At 44.2% G+C, this 24,201-nt stretch overlaps 1 protein-coding gene across 1 annotated transcript in view; it reads right to left on the bottom strand.

The window, feature by feature from the left end:
- Positions 1 to 24,201, bottom strand: part of DHX36 (DEAH-box helicase 36) — a 275,760-nt gene that overhangs the window by 177,677 nt on the left and 73,882 nt on the right. Inside the window, exons 10-11 of the mRNA XM_069213319.1 lie at positions 3,351 to 3,491; positions 2,385 to 2,487 (exon numbers count right to left, since the gene is read on the bottom strand). Of these exons, the coding sequence (XP_069069420.1) occupies positions 2,385 to 2,487; positions 3,351 to 3,491 (244 nt within the window). The remainder of the gene's footprint in view (positions 1 to 2,384; positions 2,488 to 3,350; positions 3,492 to 24,201) is intronic.

The following is a 24,201-nucleotide window of genomic DNA, read 5'->3' as shown; positions in this document are numbered from 1 at the left end:
AGTTATATTAAATCCAACAACTGGAAGTTGTGGGACTTATTATAACAATCAATTTGATACCAAATTCTTGGTATGTAACATTTAAGGAGACTTTAAAATTTAAAATAAAGTCTGCCCATTCTATCCTATGAAGGCCATTTACTTCAATGAGGGAAAAACGAATTTGGCTGTTTTTACCTCACCAGGGCTTATAAATCTATTTTTATACAGGGAGTGCAGAATTATTAGGCAAATGAGTATTTTGACCACATCATCCTCTTTATGCATGTTGTCTTACTCCAAGCTGTATAGGCTCGAAAGACTACTACCAATTAAGCATATTAGGTGATGTGCATCTCTGTAATGAGAAGGGGTGTGGTCTAATGACATCAACACCCTATATCAGGTGTGCATAATTATTAGGCAACTTCCTTTCCTTTGGCAAAATGGGTCAAAAGAAGGACTTGACAGGCTCAGAAAAGTCAAAAATAGTGAGATATCTTGCAGAGGGATGCAGCACTCTTAAAATTGCAAAGCTTCTGAAGCGTGATCATCGAACAATCAAGCGTTTCATTCAAAATAGTCAACAGGGTCGCAAGAAGCGTGTGGAAAAACCAAGGCGCAAAATAACTGCCCATGAACTGAGAAAAGTCAAGCGTGCAGCTGCCACGATGCCACTTGCCACCAGTTTGGTCATATTTCAGAGCTGCAACATCACTGGAGTGCCCAAAAGCACAAGGTGTGCAATACTCAGAGACATGGCCAAGGTAAGAAAGGCTGAAAGACGACCACCACTGAACAAGACACACAAGCTGAAACGTCAAGACTGGGCCAAGAAATATCTCAAGACTGATTTTTCTAAGGTTTTATGGACTGATGAAATGAGAGTGAGTCTTGATGGGCCAGATGGATGGGCCCGTGGCTGGATTGGTAAAGGGCAGAGAGCTCCAGTCCGACTCAGACGCCAGCAAGGTGGAGGTGGAGTACTGGTTTGGGCTGGTATCATCAAAGATGAGCTTGTGGGGCCTTTTCGGGTTGAGGATGGAGTCAAGCTCAACTCCCAGTCCTACTGCCAGTTCCTGGAAGACACCTTCTTCAAGCAGTGGTACAGGAAGAAGTCTGCATCCTTCAAGAAAAACATGATTTTCATGCAGGACAATGCTCCATCACACGCGTCCAAGTACTCCACAGCGTGGCTGGCAAGAAAGGGTATAAAAGAAGGAAATCTAATGACATGGCCTCCTTGTTCACCTGATCTGAACCCCATTGAGAACCTGTGGTCCATCATCAAATGTGAGATTTACAAGGAGGGAAAACAGTACACCTCTCTGAACAGTGTCTGGGAGGCTGTGGTTGCTGCTGCACGCAATGTTGATGGTGAACAGATCAAAACACTGACAGAATCCATGGATGGCAGGCTTTTGAGTGTCCTTGCAAAGAAAGGTGGCTATATTGGTCACTGATTTGTTTTTGTTTTGTTTTTGAATGTCAGAAATGTATATTTGTGAATGTTGAGATGTTATATTGGTTTCACTGGTAATAATAAATAATTGAAATGGGTATATATTTTTTTTTGTTAAGTTGCCTAATAATTATGCACAGTAATAGTCACCTGCACACACAGATATCCCCCTAACATAGCTAAAACTAAAAACAAACTAAAAACTACTTCCAAAAATATTCAGCTTTGATATTAATGAGTTTTTTGGGTTCATTGAGAACATGGTTGTTGTTCAATAATAAAATTAATCCTCAAAAATACAACTTGCCTAATAATTCTGCACTCCCTGTAAAGTCCCTGCTTATAGTTACATGGCACCCAGCCCTAGGGGCACATAGGGCACACCTTAGGGGTGACTTATATGTACAAATAAGGTAGTTTAAGACTTTGGAAGTACCTTTAATTCCAAAGTCGAATTTGCATATAACTTTAATTTAAAAGCAGCCAGCAAGGCAAGCTTGCTTTTAAAATGACACTGGGCACCTCAGCAATGCACCTAGGTGTGCACCACCTATGCTGTGGTCCCTAAACCTACATGCCCTACCATATACTAGGGACTTATAGGTAGGTTAACTTAGCCAATTATAATTAGCCTAATTTGCATATCCATTTTACACAGAGCACTGGCCCTGGGACAGGTAAGCAGTACCCAGGGCACAGCCAAGAGTCAGTAACCACCAGTACCTATCCAGAAAGAGTGGGGGTGATCAGGCAAAAAAAAAAGGACTTTCCTACAAATACCCACTATCATCAACTATCAAAAGATATGTCACTTAGATTTTATGCATTTTAAAGGATGAGTACAGCTAATTTGAATAAGAAATAATTTTTGATTACTGTTTATACCAAAATTAATTAGTCATTCAAAAAAGACTTGACAAATAACTTGAAAGCAGTTACCCACCTCGCCTTTTAAGACAATATGTCTAATAAGTGCAACAATAAGGTCAAAGTCAATCTTCTCATCATCCACTGATTCCAAAGCCTCAATGGTACTGTTTGAATATCTACAACCAAAAGCAAAAAGGTTACGCAATGTACGAATACATTTTCTGCCGATCTAGATAATTCTTTAATTAACAAGTGTGCTAGGAAATAGCGAGTGCAGGCAGGATTAAAACCAACTTATCATCTGTTTGACAAACTTCAGAGGGTTATGCAAGGTAACACTCACAGACCCATCTGTATTTATAATCTCAATAGTCAAACCAGCTTTTCTGTATGCCAGCCGTTGTGACTAAATGTACTCCCCATACATAAGTGAAAGATGACAGGAGAACACTGGTAACCTGGGAGATCAATAGGCTCATGATTCAGTGTTACATATTAGCATTCTGATAGACAATGTTTTGAATAAAAGAAAACTAATCATTCACTAATGTATTAATAAACTGATGTCTACTACATAGACAGTCTATCAGATGAGGAAGGTAATCTCAAATAAGTCATATGTTCAAAATAGGTCTAGCTATACTTGCTATAAAATATAAGAACCCACAGATGATTCAATCTTGTAACTCGTGAAGACAGAAAGGTTGCCTTTGCAATGAAAGTATTTAGTCTCCTGTCCTTACAGCAATCAGTTTCTTTCAACTATCATTGACTTTTGCTTTTATGCTCGTCTGAAGCAACAAACAATCTTCTACATGCTCCTACTACTCTTGGGAATATGTACATGGAAATCATATCTACGATCTGCCACTATTCTTCCTGGGAAACCAAACTCAAAGCAAAGACCCAAATGCCCACGCCCTGAGCAACCTAGAAGCTAAACACAATACTACAACTGGCCAAAAACCTTATCAAATATTGCTGACAAATTAAAAGTGGTACAGCCACTTTATCAGACCTCACAGAAAACATAACCTACCTTGACTGCAAGCTTCTGAGGTAGTCCGGCCACTGCAATCTGTATTGTGCTTCTTTTTGTTCTTTCTCAGGTCTTGCAATACGACCTTGCATGAATCCTTTCTTCCACGAAGGTCTGCGATCTCGATTTTCTGGGGAATATCTTGATAAATAAAAAAATTAAACCATTATTTGACTCATCCATTATTATTTCACAATGTGAAACATGTCCTAATTGCTAAATTAAGGGATGGTAGAGTTTCATCTGAGGCTTAAGTCACAAACAGACCTGCTAAAAATAAAGCAAGAAGGTAATCTTAAAAAGGTGCCTTCCATGTGGACTGGTGGAAACATACATAAGTGTAATGCACCAACTAACTAGTCGAACCTTCACTAACTGCTCAGTGCCCCCCTGTTCCAACAGCTTTACTATGAAGAAAAAATAGTGCCTAGGGCAGAAAAGATGTGGGAATCTGGAGAGGAGGTGCCACACAATAAGATGTCATCCTTCAGGGTTTCATCAATTAAGCTGTATCTCAAATCTTTTTTGCCTATTAGTAATTATTTAAAAAAACACAACTGGCCAAGCAAAAATCGCTATATTACAACATCTGAAGGCCTGCTATGCCCAAACACAGTTTAGTTCCAGGCGGACACCACATACCTACAGACACTGCAGCCTCACATATTTTGACTATTCATACATTTGAAAAAAAACTGTGTTTGTTTCAGTAGAATAGATTCTCAAGTCAACCGGGCATTTGCACCAGTATAGTGAAAAGCAAAAGTAAAGTCCACTTGTACTAACAGAGTCAGGCGATACTTTGTGCACAATCTTGTACCATGACACTTTCCATTATAAATTGAGTACTCCCAGAGCGAGGATTCTCCCAGCCTGCTAAACAAAAGTCAAAAGAACTACAAATGTAGGAATGACATAACTACAAATTCAATCTGCCTATTTTCCAACAGGTGTACTTTCGCTGGTAAATACTTATCATGTCATGTACTGGAAGAACCTATGCTACATGATGGTTGGCAAATCTAATAACTGTGCATTTTATCTTTGCTACATTTTGTCACCTATGAAACAGCAATAATGGCCTATTATGGTTCAAGCCAAAGTTTATTAACAAACATGAGGACTTCACAGTACTTATGGTTGTAGGATTTACCTGCCTGGTTTTAGTTCTCAAAGTGCAAGAAGAGACATAACATGAAATTCAACTAAATGTACGATCACATCCAAATGATTTTCATGCTACAAAGAAAAATTCATCACATGGGGTAAATCGTTGGCGCACAGGAAATAAATGAAAGCCTAGATTTGTGTATTGTCTAATGTAAAATACAGGTGAATAATCTAAGAAATACACTTTCAAATCTAAATGCGGACAGAAACTATAATCCACAGATTGGAGAAGACGATAGTTTTAAGCAGTTTTCTTTTCATACCTTTGCGATATACTGTAAATCAAAAGAATAATATGCTCCAGAGTTTCTCTGCACTTCAGGTGGTAGGAGATTTTGTCACTCAGAATGATACTCTTACTGTGTAAACTTGGCATCCTTAGGGTGGTCTTACCACAGACCTTTTGCCTGTTGCCTCCTGTTTTGTTGCTGTATTTTTTTTGCTGGCCTTAGGACTGAGCACTTTACCATTGCTGACCTATGCTGAAATGTTTGTGCTTCTCCCTTAAACATGGTAACCTTGGTGTATCCACAATTGGCATATTTAATGTAATTATAAGTCCCTTGTGAAGTGGTATACCACATACCCAGGGTGTGTAAATTAAACACGACTAGTGTGCCTTCGGCACTGATTGTGCAACCACTAAAGTAGCCCTGTAAACATGTCTCAGGCCTGCCACTGCAGAGCCTGTGTATGCAGTCCACTGCCACTTCGACTTGGTATTTAAAACATCTTGCCGAGCCTTTAACTCCCCTTTTCTTACATAAATGTCACCCCTCAGGTGGGCTCTAGGTCGCACATAGGGCAGGGTGTCCTGTAAGTAAAAGGCAGAACGTGTACTTTTAAGTTTTACATGTCCTAGTAATGAAACACTTCCAAAGTCATTTTTTGTTACTGTGAGGCCTGCGCTCCTCTCATATGCCAGTGTTGGGAATTCTTGAAATTACTTTTAAAGCTGCAATTCCTGACCAGAAAGGAGTAGCTGCAGAATGGTTGTAATCATTGGAATGCCAATGATAAATCTATCTGACCTTACAAGTAAAGAGAATTTATCTTCACTATTTTAGAAATGCCACTTTTAGAAAGTGGCCATTTCTCTACCCTCTCTGTCCTGTGTGCCTGACAGCCTGTCTCCAATACACATCTGACCTGGGCTGGGTGACAGCTACATTTGTGCATTCCCTTCAGACACCCACAACACAGGATACTCAACTGCATCTGAATTCATCTGCATACTGGTGGGGATTCCTTGGGAGGAGGCTGGAAAGGGCTCACACTTTAAAGGGTAGTGGCCTGAACCCACACAAAGGCGCTGACTATCCCCCACTGATAGTCTGGAGCCAGGGCTGGGATGAAAGGGGGATCTATGTACTACAGAAAGATTCTTTGAAGTCATCCCCAACATCAAAAGCACTTTAGGTATAAGTACCTGGTCTCTGACCCCCTGAAATCAGTACATCTCTGGATTTGAAAAGAACTCTGCTGGAGTAAAGACTGCTGTGCTGTCCGGATTGCCAATCTGTCAGGACTGCTTGCTCCCATGAACAGCTTCCTGCTTTGCAGCCCTGCTGCCTGCTAATCTCTGCCCTGATAAAAGACTACAAAACTATCTCTAACTCCAGAGTGACTCCAAAGGCGTGTTGTTGTCCATTGTTCTTTGCAGGGTCCCAGGGACATCAAAGACCCTGCCCTGCGCACCGCTCTCATCAGCAGGGGTGCACTAACTCACCCTGAGTGACAAGCGTCCCCCAGCTGGAGCACTCTGGACTGCCGTAAGTCTTCCTGCAATCAGCACAGTGTGTGTCTGTAATGCTGCGACCCAACTGAAGGGGAGGAAACCTCCCACTTACCAGCCGACCAGAGCTACATGTTCACCCCACAGCACATTCGACTGAGGATTGCTTCAGGGTTGTATACTTGGTAGGAGGATGAGGAACAAAGTAAAGTACCATCAGCGGTAATAGTTGCCTTTCTGGAGATACAAAGGGTTACACTTCCCTGCCTCCTGTGCAGCCTCTCACCCAGTCATGCTGTAACACCACCAAGAGTAGTAGTTCACTCATGAAGATCCCATAGCAGTATCATCCACGGACTAGACAGCCTTTCATCTCTCCACACCTTTTTCCCCTCAAGTGCCAGCCAGGGCGTTGCATCCCTGCAACCTCAAGCAGCACTTCTCTCCGCCACTTGCATTCAAACCCCCGACCACTCTGCGGAATGAAGTGCAGCTGAGAATTTTACTGCATCATTTCTGAGAGACGCACAAGAAGTTCTCAATCTTCCCTGTATTAACTAAACCCAGTAACCTATCTAAAGAACTGCAAGAGAGTGAACAATTCTCATTATACAAATTGGATTTGTATTGTTTTGGTCATATTTTTTTCAGATGAAAACTACCTATTTTTCTAAATCCGTGTGGAGTCCTTTTGTGGTGTTATCATTGCGTTGCTGCATGTGTGTGTTGCACAAATTCTTTACACATTTCCCCTTAAGATACGCCTGACTGCCAAGCTACCAGAAGGTGAGCACAGGTTAATTTAGAGAGTGTAACTTACTAACCCTGACTAGGATTGTGGTCCCTCCTTGGACAGAGTACAGACCCCTGGCAACTAGAGACTCAATTTCTAACACACTGTCTGTTGAAGATGGTAACTAAGTGCAGTAAAAATTTTGATCATCCTGAGATTTCATAGACTGCACATAAGAAGTGAGATGGTCCTCATAATAGAACATGTTTTTTCATGAAATCCCTTTGAGATTTTCTATAACTTTTAGTCTATAATAAGAGTGTGTGTTTAAGCTATGTTCAATAGAGTTGCCCTACACAATGAGACTTAGATTTCTCTAGATCCACTAAAGTTCTTTTTGTTTTTTTAATACCACAAACGCTTTAGGCTCACTGTAGATTTCCCACAATGTTTCTGGTGAAGCCTGGTTGGTTATTTATTCTTTCCAACATCAGTCTACCAGGTTGTTGCTGCAACTTGTTGTTCTTTTAAGTTCATAGGTTATGGGGGCCATATGTCCCTTTACTTCAATACAAGAACGGGCAGTTTCGGCTAATAATGCTGTAGAAGACATATGCAGTGGTGCTTGAAGAAGTGGCTTCCAGATCTTCCTTTCAACTCCCCGCCCCACCACCTTTAGGCATTTACAGCTTTATCCACAAGTGTACTGCACTACATAACAATTGGGTGGCAAAACTATTAATGCCTTTAGTAGCATTTGTAAGCTGTGTGATTGCATCATGTAGATGGTCCGCCCATCTGCCACACTTATGCCAAGGTAGGAGTTTACATTTTCAGTTTATCATTAAGGTAAACTTTACATTCAGCGGGCTGTTTTATGTTTTTTTTTTATTGGACATGACCATCATTCTGGACTTGTATTAATTTATAATAAGTGGGTATTCTGCAAAGCATTTCTTAACTGCTTTCAGTAGTGATCTAACTGCCTTTGGAGTTCTGGGCAATAGCACAGGATGGATAACTCCATATGGCAACCCTACTCATTTTTTATATTCCCTCTGTTGCGTTGCACAAGACTTAGTAAATACCCTAGGTGTAGAGATTATAAACAATGTGCCCTTGCTTTACGCCGCTCTTGCATTTCACATCACTGGATAGTTCAACCATTCTGTATAAATTTGACCTGCGCTGGATTGTTTGTTTACAGCTGTGTTATTAGGGATCCATTGCCTGTTTTTCCAGGTTTTGCACAGGATCTTACGGCTGATAGTATCAAAAGCTCTGCTATAGTCAAGTAACAAATACACATACAGTTGCATGCCTTATTATGTTATTTTTCACCAGAGATGACAGTAGATAGGGATTTTCTGAAGCCACCCTTACTGGGCAAGTGCGTGATCTTTTTCAATCCAAGCCTATACACTGAACAGGTTCGTTTGATATGTATCATCAATGGCAAGAAGAGTGATTGGGTAATAAGAATATGAATTGCATTTGTCCCCTTTCTTAAAAATGGGGAGAACTATACATTTATGCAAAATACTTGCTAATCATTCAGGCATGGTAAATGTTGTCTCCAATTTGGGATCCCCATTTGTCGTGAGGGTACCTTAGCAGCTTTTTATGGGCAAGTTATTTCAGCGATAGGCCTGCAGCCTGTGACCTTTAGCCTAGTTGCAACTCATTTTATTAATTTTTATTTGCAAAGCAGAAGCTTCCTTCTGCTGTGATGTTTCTGTATCCTTTATCTTGTATACTTTTAGCACAGACACTGCTTTCATTCTTTGAATTCTGTCATTCTCCTTCTGTGCTCTGCTCATGGCTCCAATGTGTTGCCGGCAAAGTGGAACACCCCAATCTCTGCCACTTCACGGAAACGTGTGTTTTACGTTCAGGAAATGTTCCTAGAATATTAGCTGTTTATTATAAACATCTATGTGGCCCGTACACATTAGAGGGAAAGTTCCAGCCAGAAGACTGCTGCTGCATTCTGTTCCTCCACTGCTGCTGTCTGCTAAGACTTGATGTCTTTTCTCTGCCTTCATGAGAGGGGACACTCAGTAGTCTAGCAGCCCTCTTCGCTACTACCAAACCCAGGTATGCAGGATGATGTCTTCCTAGGGATTCTGAAGGGTGGATTAGGGCAAATACTGCTGTGCTCTAATATAGTACTTGAGTGATATAGGTAGGAATTCAAACACCTAGCATTTTGACACTATGGTGGGACTTTCCTTATGTTTCACTCTCTTTGTTACGACATCATAATTATTAGGCTTTATCATCCTAATTGTTGCAGTACATGCTATTTTATTTAGAACGCAATTGAGTCAATAAAGTTTATTGAACCAATCTTTGCTTCTGTTTGTCTTTGCATGCATGAGACGGAGGTAACTGAGAGAAAAGGATGAGATCTGCTGCATCTCGATTTCCCTGAGAAGTCAGAATGTCATGTGCATGGCTACCACAAATCAATGCCACTGCCAGTTGAAGGTGAATGTGAGGTACTGCTAGCTTGCCGAAAGGGTTAGGCCGAGAATTCTCACAAGGTGTGGAATTGGACTAAGTTCCTCATAGCCTGGTGGTGCTGCCACCTGAATCTATAAGTCTCATTGGTACAAAGAGAGCCAACACGTCACATTCTGCTAACTGATGAAAACATTTGGATGAAATCATATTGAGACCTGGTTTTTAGACAATGTGCCACTATTCACTAATCACTATTTTGAAGTTAAAAAAGGACGAGTCCTCTGTACATTAAAATGGTATGATGTAATAAATTACAGCTGTTCCCTGCAGTTCTTCTCCCAGCAAGGAGTTGCAGTCATGGGTGAAAGAAGTCTCCTAGTAATTGAACAATCTATCTGCTGGTATGTTTGCATTTATTTTATCTTGGTAGTTTGCACTGTCTTTTTTGATCATGAACCAAAACCTTTTACTGTCTTTGTTGCTGGCTCTCTCTATAAACTATGGTCAATTTACGTGTCAGAGTTCTTTTTTTTATTTTAATCACATTTTTATAGTTATCCTTCCATTCTGCTATTTCATGCCTTGCAGAGCCAGTTTTGACCTGCCCTTGAGTTCCTGTTTCATTATGTTGCATTCTATACTACATAACTTGTGCATATGTTCTTTCACAGCAACTGTCCAGGGTTTTTTAATGCAGCGGTTTGTTTTAAAGCCTATGACAATGGCTGTAGTACTGTGCAAACCTTTCACCAAGTTTATTCTTTTGATGAAATCAAGTAACTTGCTCGCATCAGTTCTGGCTCGGTTGTCCACTCTTGTATGCAACCTCTGATTTCTTGTGTCCATCTCAATTACCACCTTCCGCCTATACCCAGCAGATTAAACTCAAACCTTCAGCCCAGTTGTAAATGTCATTTTAATGTAGCAGACCCCCTCTTCTAAGTGATAGTAAACGCATTACAGTAATTTTTTAAACAGACAACCACTTTAACTGTGAGCAATACAATTTTGAAGTTATTCAAAATATAGTCTATCAACCTCTGCTTTGCTCTCATATTTTCAAAGGATGCTTTTGTAAGTTGAAAACGTATTTTGTTTTAAACCAGATTTGTCTCATGGCTAATCTTTAATAATTCTTTACCCTTGTCATCAATTGCATGAAAGCAGTGTCAGAGAACAGAGAAGGGCAAAGCCCTCCTCTTCTGTTGGTCTGGTTCATCCTCTACTGTTCAGCTCCCATTCTTAGCTTTATGTCTCTGCAGATAATTACTTTTTCTGAGCTGCTCATATTTATTGTTTTCAATAACACCTGAAGTTCTTCTAGATGCGTGTTTAATGGGAGGTTTTACATTGTAGGAAATAAGGGTTTAAATACTCAGTTGTTTGACTTAACAATATATCTCACATCAAATTGAAGAGGTTACTTACGGAAGTCTTCCCACACTCAATTTTAGGTAGAGTAAGTGCTTTGGGCCTACCCTCTTCATCCATTGATCTGTTATTATATCATTCTCATTTTTCTTCCACCACTACAGTATTCAACATGGTGCAGGGGATCATCTACTTCATCCATTGTGAGTGACAGCATTTTGTCTTTTCACAAGGAATACAATCACACACAATGTGCTGAGGCAATGTGTGCTTTCTGATACCAAGAAATTTCTTTTTTAGGTTGATGAGATCCTGTCAATTTCCTCAAGAAAACTGCTTTGGAAAAGCCATGACAAAACGTGTACTGACGAAGGCAAAGGCTGGCAACCACTGCCTGGCTTCTTCCTTTTGCCAATGCTTGTTCTTAGATGATCTAGCATCTATGCTTTTTTTAAAGTCTTCCAGAATCCTTTACCTGTATGTTTTTTGCAGGTCATTTGTAAAGCTTGCATCCAGGAAGATTCTACTTGATTTTGGCCCTCGTTTTTCAGACAGTCCATTCCGTATATTTTGCAAGGATTTTTAAGTCAGCATCTCCAATTATTGCCTGTAGCCCCACTATATTCCAGGAGTACAACTATGTAATTTGAGTCAAACTAATGTTAGTCTAGTCAGACATGACTTTTCAAGAGCTTTTATCTTGCCCCAATCTAAAATAGCTGTGCTGTACATCAACTTTTATAAGGAGGGACTTTCAGCAGCCCTTTAGTCTTGGGTTTCTGGATTATTTCTAAATGCATTTGTACGTTATGTTGGATTTTCTCATGGGTATTTGCTAGTAGTGGGTGGTCAGCTTTTTCCATGTCTGGTCTTCCATACTTTTTTGATTAGTTTTTTGTTTCAACTAATGTTTCATGAAGTTGCTTTCGTTTGATTACACTGTCACCCCGATTTAAGTAAGCCAGTGTAAAAACTCATTCTTAAGTGCTTCAGATTTATTTTGGATATTATCGTAAATATTTACAAATATCAGATTTCTGGAAACTTTCAGTATGCTCCAGCCAGTTGCTTGTATTTTTTGCCAATGGAGACATCCTAGGGGTAGCCTTGCCTTTTGTCACTCTACTATAATGAATGTTATGGCCTTTAATCAGTGGGACCTCCACAGCTATTTGTCTGCCCTTTTTCAGTCTCTCCATTCCTCATATTTTCATGGGCTGATTTGGTCTAGATTACCAACTTGCATGCACCTTCTTGTTCTATTCCACTTGATATTTTGAATTTTCTTTTAGCTCTTTGATCCGTCCCTAATTTATTGTGCTACCCTTTTCCACATATAAGAGCCAAGTTGGATTTCACTTCTAGCAATTTGCATTATAGATTACACTCTTTGTACCATTTCTTTTACTAATGCTTTACCTTTTCACAGGAAGAGCAGGTTGTTTCTTATCCCTGGCCATCCTGGGTATCTTGTTGTCTCCAGTGACCTCTTTTGCTCTTAATGTATATCGTTAAGTGGCATCAAAGGTTTTCCCCTGTCCCCCCCATTTTTGTTTTGGTTGAAAGTGTGTCAGTGTCTCCCATGGGGCTCCTGGAGTTATGAAGCGGAGATTGTTATTGAGAGCTGTTAGACCTGGCATGATTTCCCCTCTCTTTTTGCCTCAGATTTCTGTATTTTTGCTGGTTTTTGGTATTCTGGGCACTTTACCACTGCTGACCAGTGCTAAAGTGCAAGTGCTTCATGTACAAACTGTGATTGATTTTGCTTGATTGGCATATTTGATCTACTAGTAAGTCCCCAGTGAAGTGCACTAGAAGTGCCCAGGGCCTGCAAGTCAAATGCTACTAGTGGGCCTGCAGCGCTGATTGTGCCACCCACATGAGTAGCCCTGTAAACATGTTTCAGACAAGCCACTGCAGTGTCTGTGCGTGCAATCTTGCATTGCCAATTGGACCTGGCAAGTGTACCCACTTGCCAGGCCCACACCTTCCCTTTAACAACATGTAAGAAACCCACTAAAGTAGGCCCTAGTTAGCCCCATGGGCAGGGTGCAGTGTATTTAAAAGGAAGGACATGTACTGGTGGGTTATGGATGTCCTGATAGTGAAATACTGCCAAATTTGTTTTTCACTATTGTAAGGCCCATCTCTCCCATAAGTTAACATGGGGAATGCCTTTAAATAGCTTTTAAGTGCAGTTTACTATTTGGAGAAGATAGAGATCTTGGGTTTGGGGTCTCTGAACTCACTATTTAAAAATACATGTTTTGGTAAAGTTGTTTTTTTAGATCGTTTCAGAAAATGGGCATTTTCTTGCTTAACCATTCTGTGCTTCTACCTGCCTCTGGAATCCATGTCTGGGTGATCCAGACTCGTTGCCAGATGCCTGGTCTGCAGTCTGCTGCCACAGACCCTGGAGAGAAGGTCATGACTTCTGTGCCTCGCAGAACTTCTCCTTGGTGGGACCCCCCTTCCGGCTGCCAATGGGTCAGCTGGGGCACATTCCTACGTTCAGCCACTTGTTCCCCTGTAGGCTCTGGGGCGTCCCCCTCAGGTTCAGCCTCCTCCTTGACCGTGGGAACTTCTGGAGCGGGTTTACCCAATCCCACAATCAAATTCAACAGCCTCTCATAGATTGTTACCTTGCTGCCCTTCACCTATCCATTCAGTACCCTGCAAAAAGAATAAACACATTCCAACCAAGTTTGAGAATCCCCCTTCTTGTGAGGCCTGAATTTCTTCTTGTACTGGTGTGGAGTGAAACCATATCAGATGAGTAGAGCGTCCTTCATGGTAGAGCAGGTGAGCACCTGAGGATCCTCTAGGGATGTCAAGGTGTCACTCCCTTCTACTTCAAAGTGCTTGCACAGAACGCCACCTGTCTACCTCAGGGACAAGGTTCATGTGAAGAACTGACTCATACCCCTTAAACCACAAGTGTATGTCATCCTGCCTCTTAAAATTCTTTACCATATCTTTGGGAATGTGACCTCTCTTCTCAGGTTGCCCTGGGGTGCGGCTGCCACCAACTGTGCTGGTCCTGCCCTTAAGATCCAGCTCCTTTAAGCTCAGCTCATGAGCTAACAACATTTTTCTCTCCTTCATGGCTAGTGCTGTTTTCTTTGCCTCTTCTTCTCTGTCCAGTTTGGCCACTTCCAGCTTGAGCTGTTCAAGCTCCAAATGATGCTTTCTGTCTGTGTGTCTGTCTTTCAGTTGCTCTGTGGTCATACCTTTATAAGATCCAGGTCACGACCAAATCACCATGCATGCTCTGCATCTCCTCATCCACAGCCATATTCTCCTCTGCTGTGTGCCTCTCAGCCTCCTTTGCTGCCAACCAGACCCTCAGCGTCTACTGCAGCTCATCCTTCCTGGAGGAGCTTTAGATTGGGCATTGGAACTCCTTACAAAATAGCTTGAGCTGGGCCACTGTGTAATCCTCTAATTCCTCTAGCTCAAACAACACTTTTCCCGCAACAGCTGATGGCTTCCCAGACTGAGAAATGTTTATGGACTCAGGTACTGCGTGGACTACCGTGGACTCAACGCCGTCACTAAGACTGACGAGCACCCATCCCCTGAGCTGATGAGCTCATATTTAGGCTAGGGGCTGCCAAGTTCCTCAGCACTTTTGACTTAATGTATGGGTGCTGGCAGATTGCCTTGACCAATGGGGCCAAAGAGAGTTCAGCATTTTCAACACCAGAGGGTTACTATCGGGTCAGGGCCATGCCCTTTGGGCTGCAAAATGCCCCTCCCACCTTTCAGAGGTTGGTCAACCAGGTTTTGGCCGGGCTGGAGGATTTCAGTGCTGCCTACCTGGATGACATAGCAGTATTCAGCTCCAGTTGGAAGGAACACTTGCAGCACCTCTGTGAAGTGTTGAAGGCCCTGCAGAAGGCTGGCCTCACTATTGAGGCTAGTAAGTGCCAAATAGGGCAGGGATCTGTGGATTACCTGGGACATCAGGTGGGGAGTGGCCAGGAGGCCTCACCTACAACCCAAAATTGTTGTCATCCTAGCGTGGGCACCCCAAAACGCAGACAGAGGTGAGAGCCTTTTTAGGTCTCACCAGTTACTGCAGGAGGTTTGCCAAGGGGTATTGCACCACTGTTGCCCCTTAACAGAGCTGACTTACAGGAAGCAGCCCAAAAAAGTGACCTGGAATGAGGCTTGTCAGGCCACTTATGATGTCCTAAAGGCAGCCATGTCCACTGCACCCATGTTGAAGGCACCCAACTTCTCAAAGGAATTTGTTGTGCAGACTGACGCTTCAGAGCAAGGTGTGGGAGCACTTCTAACAAGGCTAAACAAAGAGGGCCTCGACCAGCCTGTAGCCTTCATTAGTAGGAAGTTACTACCCTGGGAACAGAAGTGGAGCACAAATGAGAGAGAAGCTTTTGTTGTGGTCTGGTCACTGAAGAAGCTAAGACCCTACTTGTTTGGCACTCACTTCTGGGTTCAGACAGATAACGGGTTCCTCAGATGGTTAATGCAGATGAGGGGTGAGAACCCAAAATTGTTGAGGTGGTCCATCTTCCTACAGGGAATGGACTTTACAGTGAAACACCACCCTCGTACAGAACACAACAATGCTGATGTCTGTCCAGATTCTTAAGACTTCGTGATGAGAACAATCATGAGGTTGGGTAGTTCTCCCTGCTTTCAGCTAGGGGGTGGGGGAGGGGGGAAGAACATGTGTTAGACCTGGCATCCTTGGCATGGTTTCCCCTGTCTTTTTGCCTCTTTTTCCTGTATTTTTGACTGTGTGCTGGACTTCATTTTTGCTGTTTTATGGTAGTCTGGGCACTTTACCATTGCTAAACAGTGCTAAAGTGCAAGTGCTCCCTGTATAAATTGTGATTATGATTGGTTATCCCCGATTGGCATATTTGATTTACTAGTAAGTCCCTAGTAAAGTGTACTAGAGGTAACCAGGGCCTGTAAATCAAATGCTACTAGTTGGTCTGCAGCACTGATTGTACCACCCACATGATTAGCCTGTAAACATATCTCAGACCTGCCACTGCAGTGTCTGTGTGTGAAGTCTTGCCAGGCCCAACCCTTCCTTTTTTACTACATCTAAGTCACCCATAAGGTAGATCCCAGGTTGCCCCATGGGCAGGGTGTAGTGTATTTAAAAGGCAGGACACATACTGCTGTGTTGTACATGTCCGGATAGAAAAATAATGTAAAATTCGATTTTCACTATTGTAAGGCCTATCTCTCCCATAGGTTAACATGGGGACCGCCTTTAAATATCTTTTAAGTGCAGTTTACCATTGGGAGCAGAGAGAGATTTTGAGTCTGGTGGTCTCTGAACTCACAATTTGAAAATACAGCTTTTGGTAGAGTTGTTTAAATGGATTGTCCGTTTGAAAATGCAACTTTTAGAAACAGGGCATTTTCTTGCTTAACCATTCTGTGCCTCTGTCTGACTGTGGAATCCTCGTCCGGGTCAGATTGACAGGCTGTTTGCGAATTCCGTCTAGACAGTGACACAAAGGGAGGTGAGGTGTGTCCTGCATATCCTGATGAGTCTTCCTGGGCTAGAGTGGGGAGGGAGGAGCTGACACCTGCACCAGAAAGGGCTGTGTCTTTCCTTCCATAATGTAATCTCCCTGATAGGTGGCTGGGGCCAGGGCTGGGCAAGGCAGGATGTTGTGAACAGACTTTCCTTTGAAGTTTGCCCACTTCAAAGGCAGAAATGAGTATAAGTAGTGGACCCAAAACGCCATTTTTTTTTACCGCTTCAGTGCGGGTGTCGACCACTGGCAGACACCTGCACTACCTCCCTGGTGCGGGTCATGACCAGTGGCCGACACCAGGGAGGGGGTTAAAAACAAAATCCTCCTATGTATCGCTTCGGAAGATTTATTTAATTAAAAACCCCCGGGATACACAGAAGATTTTTCGTAACTTCTTCCGCCCCTTTGTGACATCAGCACTCCGCAAGACGAGCGGACGTCACTGTTTTTCTGAATGGAGCAGGAAGCGGCCTTGTGGGCCGCTTCCTCCTCCAGTCAGCATAGCAGGCCCAATCGGGCCTTCCTGACATTTGGGAAAGCCTCGTTTGAAGGGGGAAGATTCCCCTCATTTCAAATGAGGCCTTCCTGAACAGGTTTCCTGACATTCAATTGCAGCGCAGCGGCAGCAATCGAGGGCCAGGAAAGCCCCACTAGACACCAGGGAATTCACTTGGGGCGGGGGGAGAGGGGGTAAGGGGGTTGGCCCCCTCGGAAAACAGGTCACCCCCCCGCCACCATGGCCCCCAGGAAAACCATACAGCTGTTAAAAAAAATATATAGATCTATATATACATATATAAATCTATACATAAATATATCTATGAAGATAAATCTGTATATCTATATATAGCGATCACTTGTCAACAAGTGTGGTTTCCCTGGGGGCTGTGATCAGCCCCCAAGAAAACCACACCCACATATAAAAGTGATCTCTTTACATATTCGCCACCAGTTCTCTGGCAGTTGCAGCTTGCGTCTTGAAAGCAATGCACATACTTCAACTGATGCATTTCAACTGTAGCTTTTAGGCAGAAATAAAAAAAAGTCAAGTAATTCTTGTGATTATGTTTCTGCTAGAAAAGGATCTGACTTTCGTCTAGTGGCAGTTTTGATGCCATAAAGTAGCACAGAAGGTTTATATGCCTACTGTAAGGATTAAAACTTTATTATATGTGAATAGCTGAGTGGACTAGTAAAGCCAGCCATTACCTGCGTATAATACAAATTAAATGTATGTGCGAGGGGGGCTATAAAGAGATGAAATGCACTTTTGCTGGGTGGTAGTGAGGGAATCGGAGGAGGAGGTAATGGGAATGGGAGAACCAATAATGACTGTTGGGTTGGGCCATAGAGGCGCTAAAGACTGTGACGACTGGTATGTGACAAGGTGAAGTAATAGTGTGTCTTTTTAGTTTTTTGTAGGTGTCTAGACAGAACATGTTGAGTGCGTGAAGAAGCAAAGGTAAGGTGACCTCTACTGTTGCAGGTCTCACACACACCCCCACCAGCAATATTGCGACTGTCTACGTAGGCTAGTGTTTTAAAGCAACAGTTTAGCCAGTAGCAGAGATGGCATCTCGTCGGAGGACTGCTGCTCAAGCCCTAACTCGAGGATAGAGGACAGCTCTGACATAGGATCAGAGACTAAGACAGCAGATACCGAGACAGCATCAGAGGGATAGGACAATGGCGCAGACTCTGGGAGTGGTTTTTCATTCGGGAGTCCCATTTGATAACTCCGCTTCCAGTGATTATGAGGGAGGTGATGAAGACAGTCCTGTTGTCCCTTTGCAAGTACAGTCTGTGCGGCGGGACAATAGCCGGTTAGCCCAACATAGAGAGCAGGTGCATGTGGCGGCACGCACAGAGAGGGTGCTCTCTTGAGAGCTCCCCAATTTAATTCAGCCCCAAATTCCACCGCCCAAATTGTATTGTGGAGACAGCAAAATTATCTATCACAAAACAACCTGGTTTTGTAAGGCAGGCACCTGCGTTTTTGGTCCTGTGCTCTGCGGCCATATGGGGAAATCTACCAAACTCAGACAAGTCTGGAAACTAGACATCCGAGGAAGTCTGAGGTGTGACTTGTGTGGATTCCCCAAAGTATCCTTACCCAGAATACCATGCAGAGCTGAAATATTGAATGAAAACTCAATTTTTTCTTGCATTTCTGTCACACAAACTACAGGAATATGTTGGGATCCACAACATTCCTACCACCCAGTGTTTTCCCACGTGTCCTGATAAAAATGCTACCCCACTTGAGTGCCTGTACCTAGTGCCTGCATCAGGAATGGATCACCCCAGGGTCAACAGTTACCATCATGTAAGGACCAACATTGACCGTTGTGTGATCTATTCCTGATATGGGCACTAGGCCTACCAACAGAAGTGAGGTACCATTTTTCTCAGATTCCAGAGCGATCACCGAAATGTGAGGAAAAAGTGTGTTTTTTGGCCAAATATTGAGGTTTGCAAAGGATTCTGGGTAACAGAATCTGGTGAGAGCGCCACAAGTTACCCCATCCTGGGTTCCGCTAGATGTCTAGTTTCCAAAAAAATGCACAGGTTTGGTAGGTTTCTCTAGGTACCGGCAGAGGTGGGAGAACAACAGCCACAGCTAGGCACTTTCCAAAAACACGTCCGTTTTCAAAGTAAAAATGTAATGTGTCCATGTTGCGTTTTGGGGCATTTCCTGTCGCGGGCAGTAGGACTACCAACGCAAGTGAGGTACCATTTTCATTGGGAGACTTGGGGGGGGGGGGGGAGGGAATGCTGGGTGGAAGGAAATTTGTGGCTTCTTTCAGATTCCAGAACTTTCCATCACTGAAATTTGAGGAGAAAGTATTTTTTTGCCACATTTTGAGATTTGCAAAGGATTCTGGTTAACAGAACCTGGTGACAGCCCCACAAGTCACCCCATCCTGGATTCACCCAGGTGCCTAGTTTTAAAAAATGCACAGGTTTGGTAGGTTTCCTTAGGTGCTGGACGAGCTAGAATCCAAGGACCACAGCTAGGCACTTTCCAAAGAAACAGATTTCAATGTAAATATGTGATGTGTCCATGGTCCGTTTCCTGTCGCTGGCAGTAGGCCTATCCACACAAGTGAGGTACCATTTTTATTGGGAGACTTGTGGGAACACAAAATAGCAGAACAAATGTTATTGCCCCTTGTCTTTCCCAAAATTTTTCCCTTCCAAATGAACGAGTTACTTACCTTCGGTAACGACTTTTCTGGTGGATACATTAGCTACCTGTGGATTCCTCACCTAATGAATACTCCCATGGCGCCAGCATTCGACGGAAATCTTCTTACTAGTCTCTGCACGTCGACGAGGACGTCACTCTTGCCCACGCGACGCCGTCTGACATCATACAGGCAATAAGAGGTCCTCGCCGACGTGCCGATGACAGTACCAACATTTTTTTACGTGCATGAGAATAATAATAATAACCCAATGTAATGAAAGAGCAAATCAACATCTCTTAATATTGTAAATCACCCAAAATTGCAATAAAATAGCTGTAGATTTAATATAACCTTCTTTTTTTTTTTTTTTTTAAACAAATAAATATATTTATACATACGAATCATGTATATACACAATATATATAGATTTATCTATAAATATACACATATATACAAATATCATATATGCAAAAATGTATTGCAACTTTGAAGACCAAAAGGAGCACACTCAAGGATTGCTTGGAGAGACCAAAAAGGCAACGGGGAGGCGGGTGGGACCGTGAGGAATCCACAGGTAGCTAATGTATCCACCAGAAAAGTCGTTACCGAAGGTAAGTAACTCGTTCTTCTGATGGATACAACTACCTGTGGATTCCTCACCTAATGAATAGAGTCCCAAAGCAGTACCACGCCCGGCGGTGGGTGCCTAAATGGTCAAACCAAGAAATCCTGCAGCACTGACCGTGCAAAATGACCGTCCCTTCTGACCTCAGAGTCCAAACAGTAATGTTTCACAAAAGTGTGAAGGGACGACCAAGTTGCGGCCTTGCAGATGTCGACCACAGGAACACCCCTGGCCAAGGCCGAAGAGGCCGACTTAGCTCTGGTGGAATGAGCTCTAATGCCCTCAGGCGGATCCTTCTTTGCCAAAGAGTAACAGATTTTAATGCAAAGAACAACCCACCTGGAGAGTGTTCTCTTGTGGACTGCCTTTCCTCTCCTCTTGCCCACGTATCCAACAAACAGCTGATCCTCCAGCCTGATATCCTTCATTCTGTCGATATAGAAGCTCAACGCCCTTTTTGGGTCCAGGCGATGTAGTCTTTCTTCCTCCTTTGAAGGATGAGGCGGAGGATAAAACGTGGACAAAGTGATTGTCTGAGCCAAATGAAAGGGTGAAACAACCTTCGGAAGGAAAGCAGCCTTGGTCCTCAACACCACCTTATCCCCATAAAACGTTGTATAAGGGGGTTTAATCGATAAGGCCTGCAACTCACTCACTCTCCTTGCAGATGTTATAGCTACCAGGAATACTGTTTTAATAACCAAATACCTTAAGGGGCAAGAATGCATAGGCTCAAAAGGGGACCCCATAAGGAAAGACAGGACCAAGGACAAATCCCATTGAGGCATAACGAATGGTTTTGGAGGATATTGATTCAGAAGACCTTTCAAGAACCTGAGAACAATAGGGGATTTAAATAACGACGGTTGGTCTGGAAGACAAATGAAGGCTGACAAGGCCGACAAACAACCCTTAATGGTAGCCACTGCACAACCTTTCTGCGCTAGAGACAGTGCAAAAGACAAAACATGTGACAGATGAGCATGTAATGGATCAATCTGCCTCTCTCCACACCACATAACAAATTTAGACCACCTATTAGCGTAGATAGATTTAGTGGAGTGTCGCCTGGCCGCTAAGATAACATCCACTACATCAGGCGGGAGAGAGAAGGAACTCAGGTTGCCCCGTTCAATCTCCAAGCATGTAGGTGCAGACTCTGGAGGTTGGGGTGTAGAACCTGCCCCTGCGACTGCGAGAGGAGGTCTGCCCTGAGAGGGAGACGGAGCGGAGGGCACAGTGAGAGTTGGAGAAGGTCGGAGTACCATACCCTCCTTGGCCAATCCGGAGCTATTAAGATGACTTGGGCCCGGTCTTGGCGAATTTTCCTCAATACTCGAGGAATCAAGGGTATGGGGGGAAACGCGTAAAGCAACTGGTCGTACCAGGTTATCTGAAACGCGTCCCCCAACGCTCCCTGCATCGGATACTGGAGGCTGCAGAATAACGGGTAATGCGCGTTCTCCCGAGGGGCAAACAGATCTATCCGAGGAAACCCCCACATCTGGAAGATTAAACATACTTGATCTGGATGGAGACGCCACTCGTGGTCTGCCGAGAATTGGCGACTGAGAGTGTCCGCACGTACATTCAAGACCCCGGCCAGATGATTTGCCACCAAGCAAATCTGATGGTCCTTTGCCCAGGACCATAGCCGAAGAGCTTCTCTGCAGAGAAGGTACGACCCTACTCCTCCCTGTTTGTTTATGTACCACATCGTGGTAGTATTGTCCGTCAGGACCTGTACCGACTGACCACGAAGGGATGGGAGGAAAGCCTTGAAAGCCAGACGTACAGCCCGTAACTCCAACAGATTGATATGAAACACCTGTTCCTCTGGAGACAAAAGCCCTTTGATCTCCAGATCCCCCAGATGAGCTCCCCATCCTAGGGTGGAAGCATCCGTTATTACCGTGGCCACTGGTGGCGACTGCGCGAACGGCTTTCCCTGTGAAAGATTGTTGCCCGCAATCCACCACTTCAATTCCACAGCAGCATCTCTGGAGATCTTGACAGTGCCTTCTAAATCTCCCTTGTGTTGAGACCACTGCCTTCGGAGGCACCACTGAAGAGCCCTCATGTGCCAGCGAGCATGCGTGACCAACAGAATGCAGGAGGCGAACAGACCGAGCAGACGAAGGACCTTGAGGACTGGAACTACCGCTCCATTTCGAAACATTGGAACCAATTCCTGAATATCTTGAATCCGCTGAGGCGGAGGAAAGGCTCGACTCAATGTTGTATCCAGTACTGCCCCTATGAACAGGAGGCACTGAGAGGGCTCCAGGTGAGATTTGGGCACGTTCACCGAAAAGCCCAGGTCGAACAACAACTGGGTTGTTGACTGCAGATGATGCGACACAAGCTCCGGGGACTTGGCTTTGATCAACCAGTCGTCCAAGTGAGGGAATACTGCTATCCCCTTCCTTCTGAGCTCCGCCGCAACCACTGACATCACCTTTGTGAAGACTCGAGGTGCTGAAGTAAGACCAAACGGGAGGACCGCAAACTGATAGTGCTGCGACCCTACCACAAACCGGAGATACTTCCTGTGCGACTTGAGTATCGGGATATGAAAGTAAGCATCCTGCAAGTCGACAGACACCATCCAGTCTTCCTTGTTCAACGCCAAAAGCACCTGTGCTAGGGTCAGCATCTTGAACTTTTCCTGTTTGAGGAACCAATTCAAGATCCTCAGATCCAGGATTGGTCTCAACTGACCATCCTTTTTGGGAATCAGGAAGTATCTTGAGTAACAACCTCGACCCTTTTCCTGCTCTGGGACCAACTCTACCGCGCCCTTTGAAAGGAGGACTTGAACCTCCTGTTCTAGCAACAGGAGGTGTTCTTCTGAACAATAAGATGGGCGGGGCGGGATGAGGGGCGGGAACTCCCGAAAAGGAAGGGCGTAGCCTTTTCCCACAATGCCGAGAACCCAAGTGTCCGTTGTGATAGACTTCCACTTGTGGAGAAAATGCTGTAATCTTCCCCCTACAGGAGAGGAGTGAGTGGGAAACGGTGGAAGCCTAAGGCTGCTTCCCCTGCTGCACCCCTCCAGAGGACGAGGAAGAGGCAGAGTGCTGTTGAAAGGCTCCTCTGGTACGGACCCCACCCCTCCCCCTCCCTCTAAATGACCTATAGGGGAGGGAAGAGGCGGGTTGCTGGAACCTCCCCCGAAAGGAAGAGGAATAAGAGCCACGCCCAAATCCCCGAAACCTCCTGAAAAATCTAGAAGAGGCAGAGGAAGAAGGAGCTTGCAGTCCTAACGATTTGGCTGTGGCTCTGCTCTCCTTAAATCGTTCCAAGGCCGAATCCACCTTGGCTCCGAACAGTCTGTCCCCATCAAACGGAAGGTCCAGCAGGGTCGACTGCACATCCGCAGAGAACCCTGAGTTTCGGAGCCAGGCCTGTCTTCTTGCCACCACAGCCGTGCCCATTGCCCTGGCCACCGAGTCGGTCGTGTCCAGCCCAGACTGGATAATCTGGGTCGCGGCAGCCTGGGCGTCCGAGACCACATCCAAGAGACCCTGGGGGAGCTCCGTAAATGAGGACGAAATATCATCCATCAGAGCATGGATGTACCTCCCCAGAATGCACGTTGCGTTGGTGGCCTTCAACGCCAAACTGCATGACGAAAATATTTTCTTGGACTGCGCATCCAGTTTCTTGGAGTCTCTGTCTCCAGGCACCGTCAGGAAGGAACCAGGCGCTGACTTTGAGGAACAGGAGGCTTGCACCACCAAGCTCTCCGGCGTAGGGTGTCTAGAGAGAAAGCCAGGGTCAGATGGTGCAGCTCGATACCTCCTGGCCACAGCCCTATGAACGGCCGAGGAAGACACCGGCTTCTTCCACACCTCCAACACCGGATCCAGCAAAGCCTCATTAAATGGCAAGAGAGGCTCAGCTGCAGCAGAGGCCGGATGCAATACCTCTGTCAGCAAATTCTGCTTCGCCTCTGCCACCGGCAAAGGCAGGTCCAAAAAGCTTGCTGCCTTCCTCACCACAGCATGAAAGGAAGCAGCCTCCTCCGTA

Source organism: Pleurodeles waltl, chromosome 11 (genome assembly GCF_031143425.1).
Source record: "Pleurodeles waltl isolate 20211129_DDA chromosome 11, aPleWal1.hap1.20221129, whole genome shotgun sequence".
NCBI lineage: Eukaryota > Metazoa > Chordata > Amphibia > Caudata > Salamandridae > Pleurodeles > Pleurodeles waltl.
Note: the sequence above shows the minus strand (reverse complement) of the source record. Positions and strands in the feature narration are given on the sequence as shown.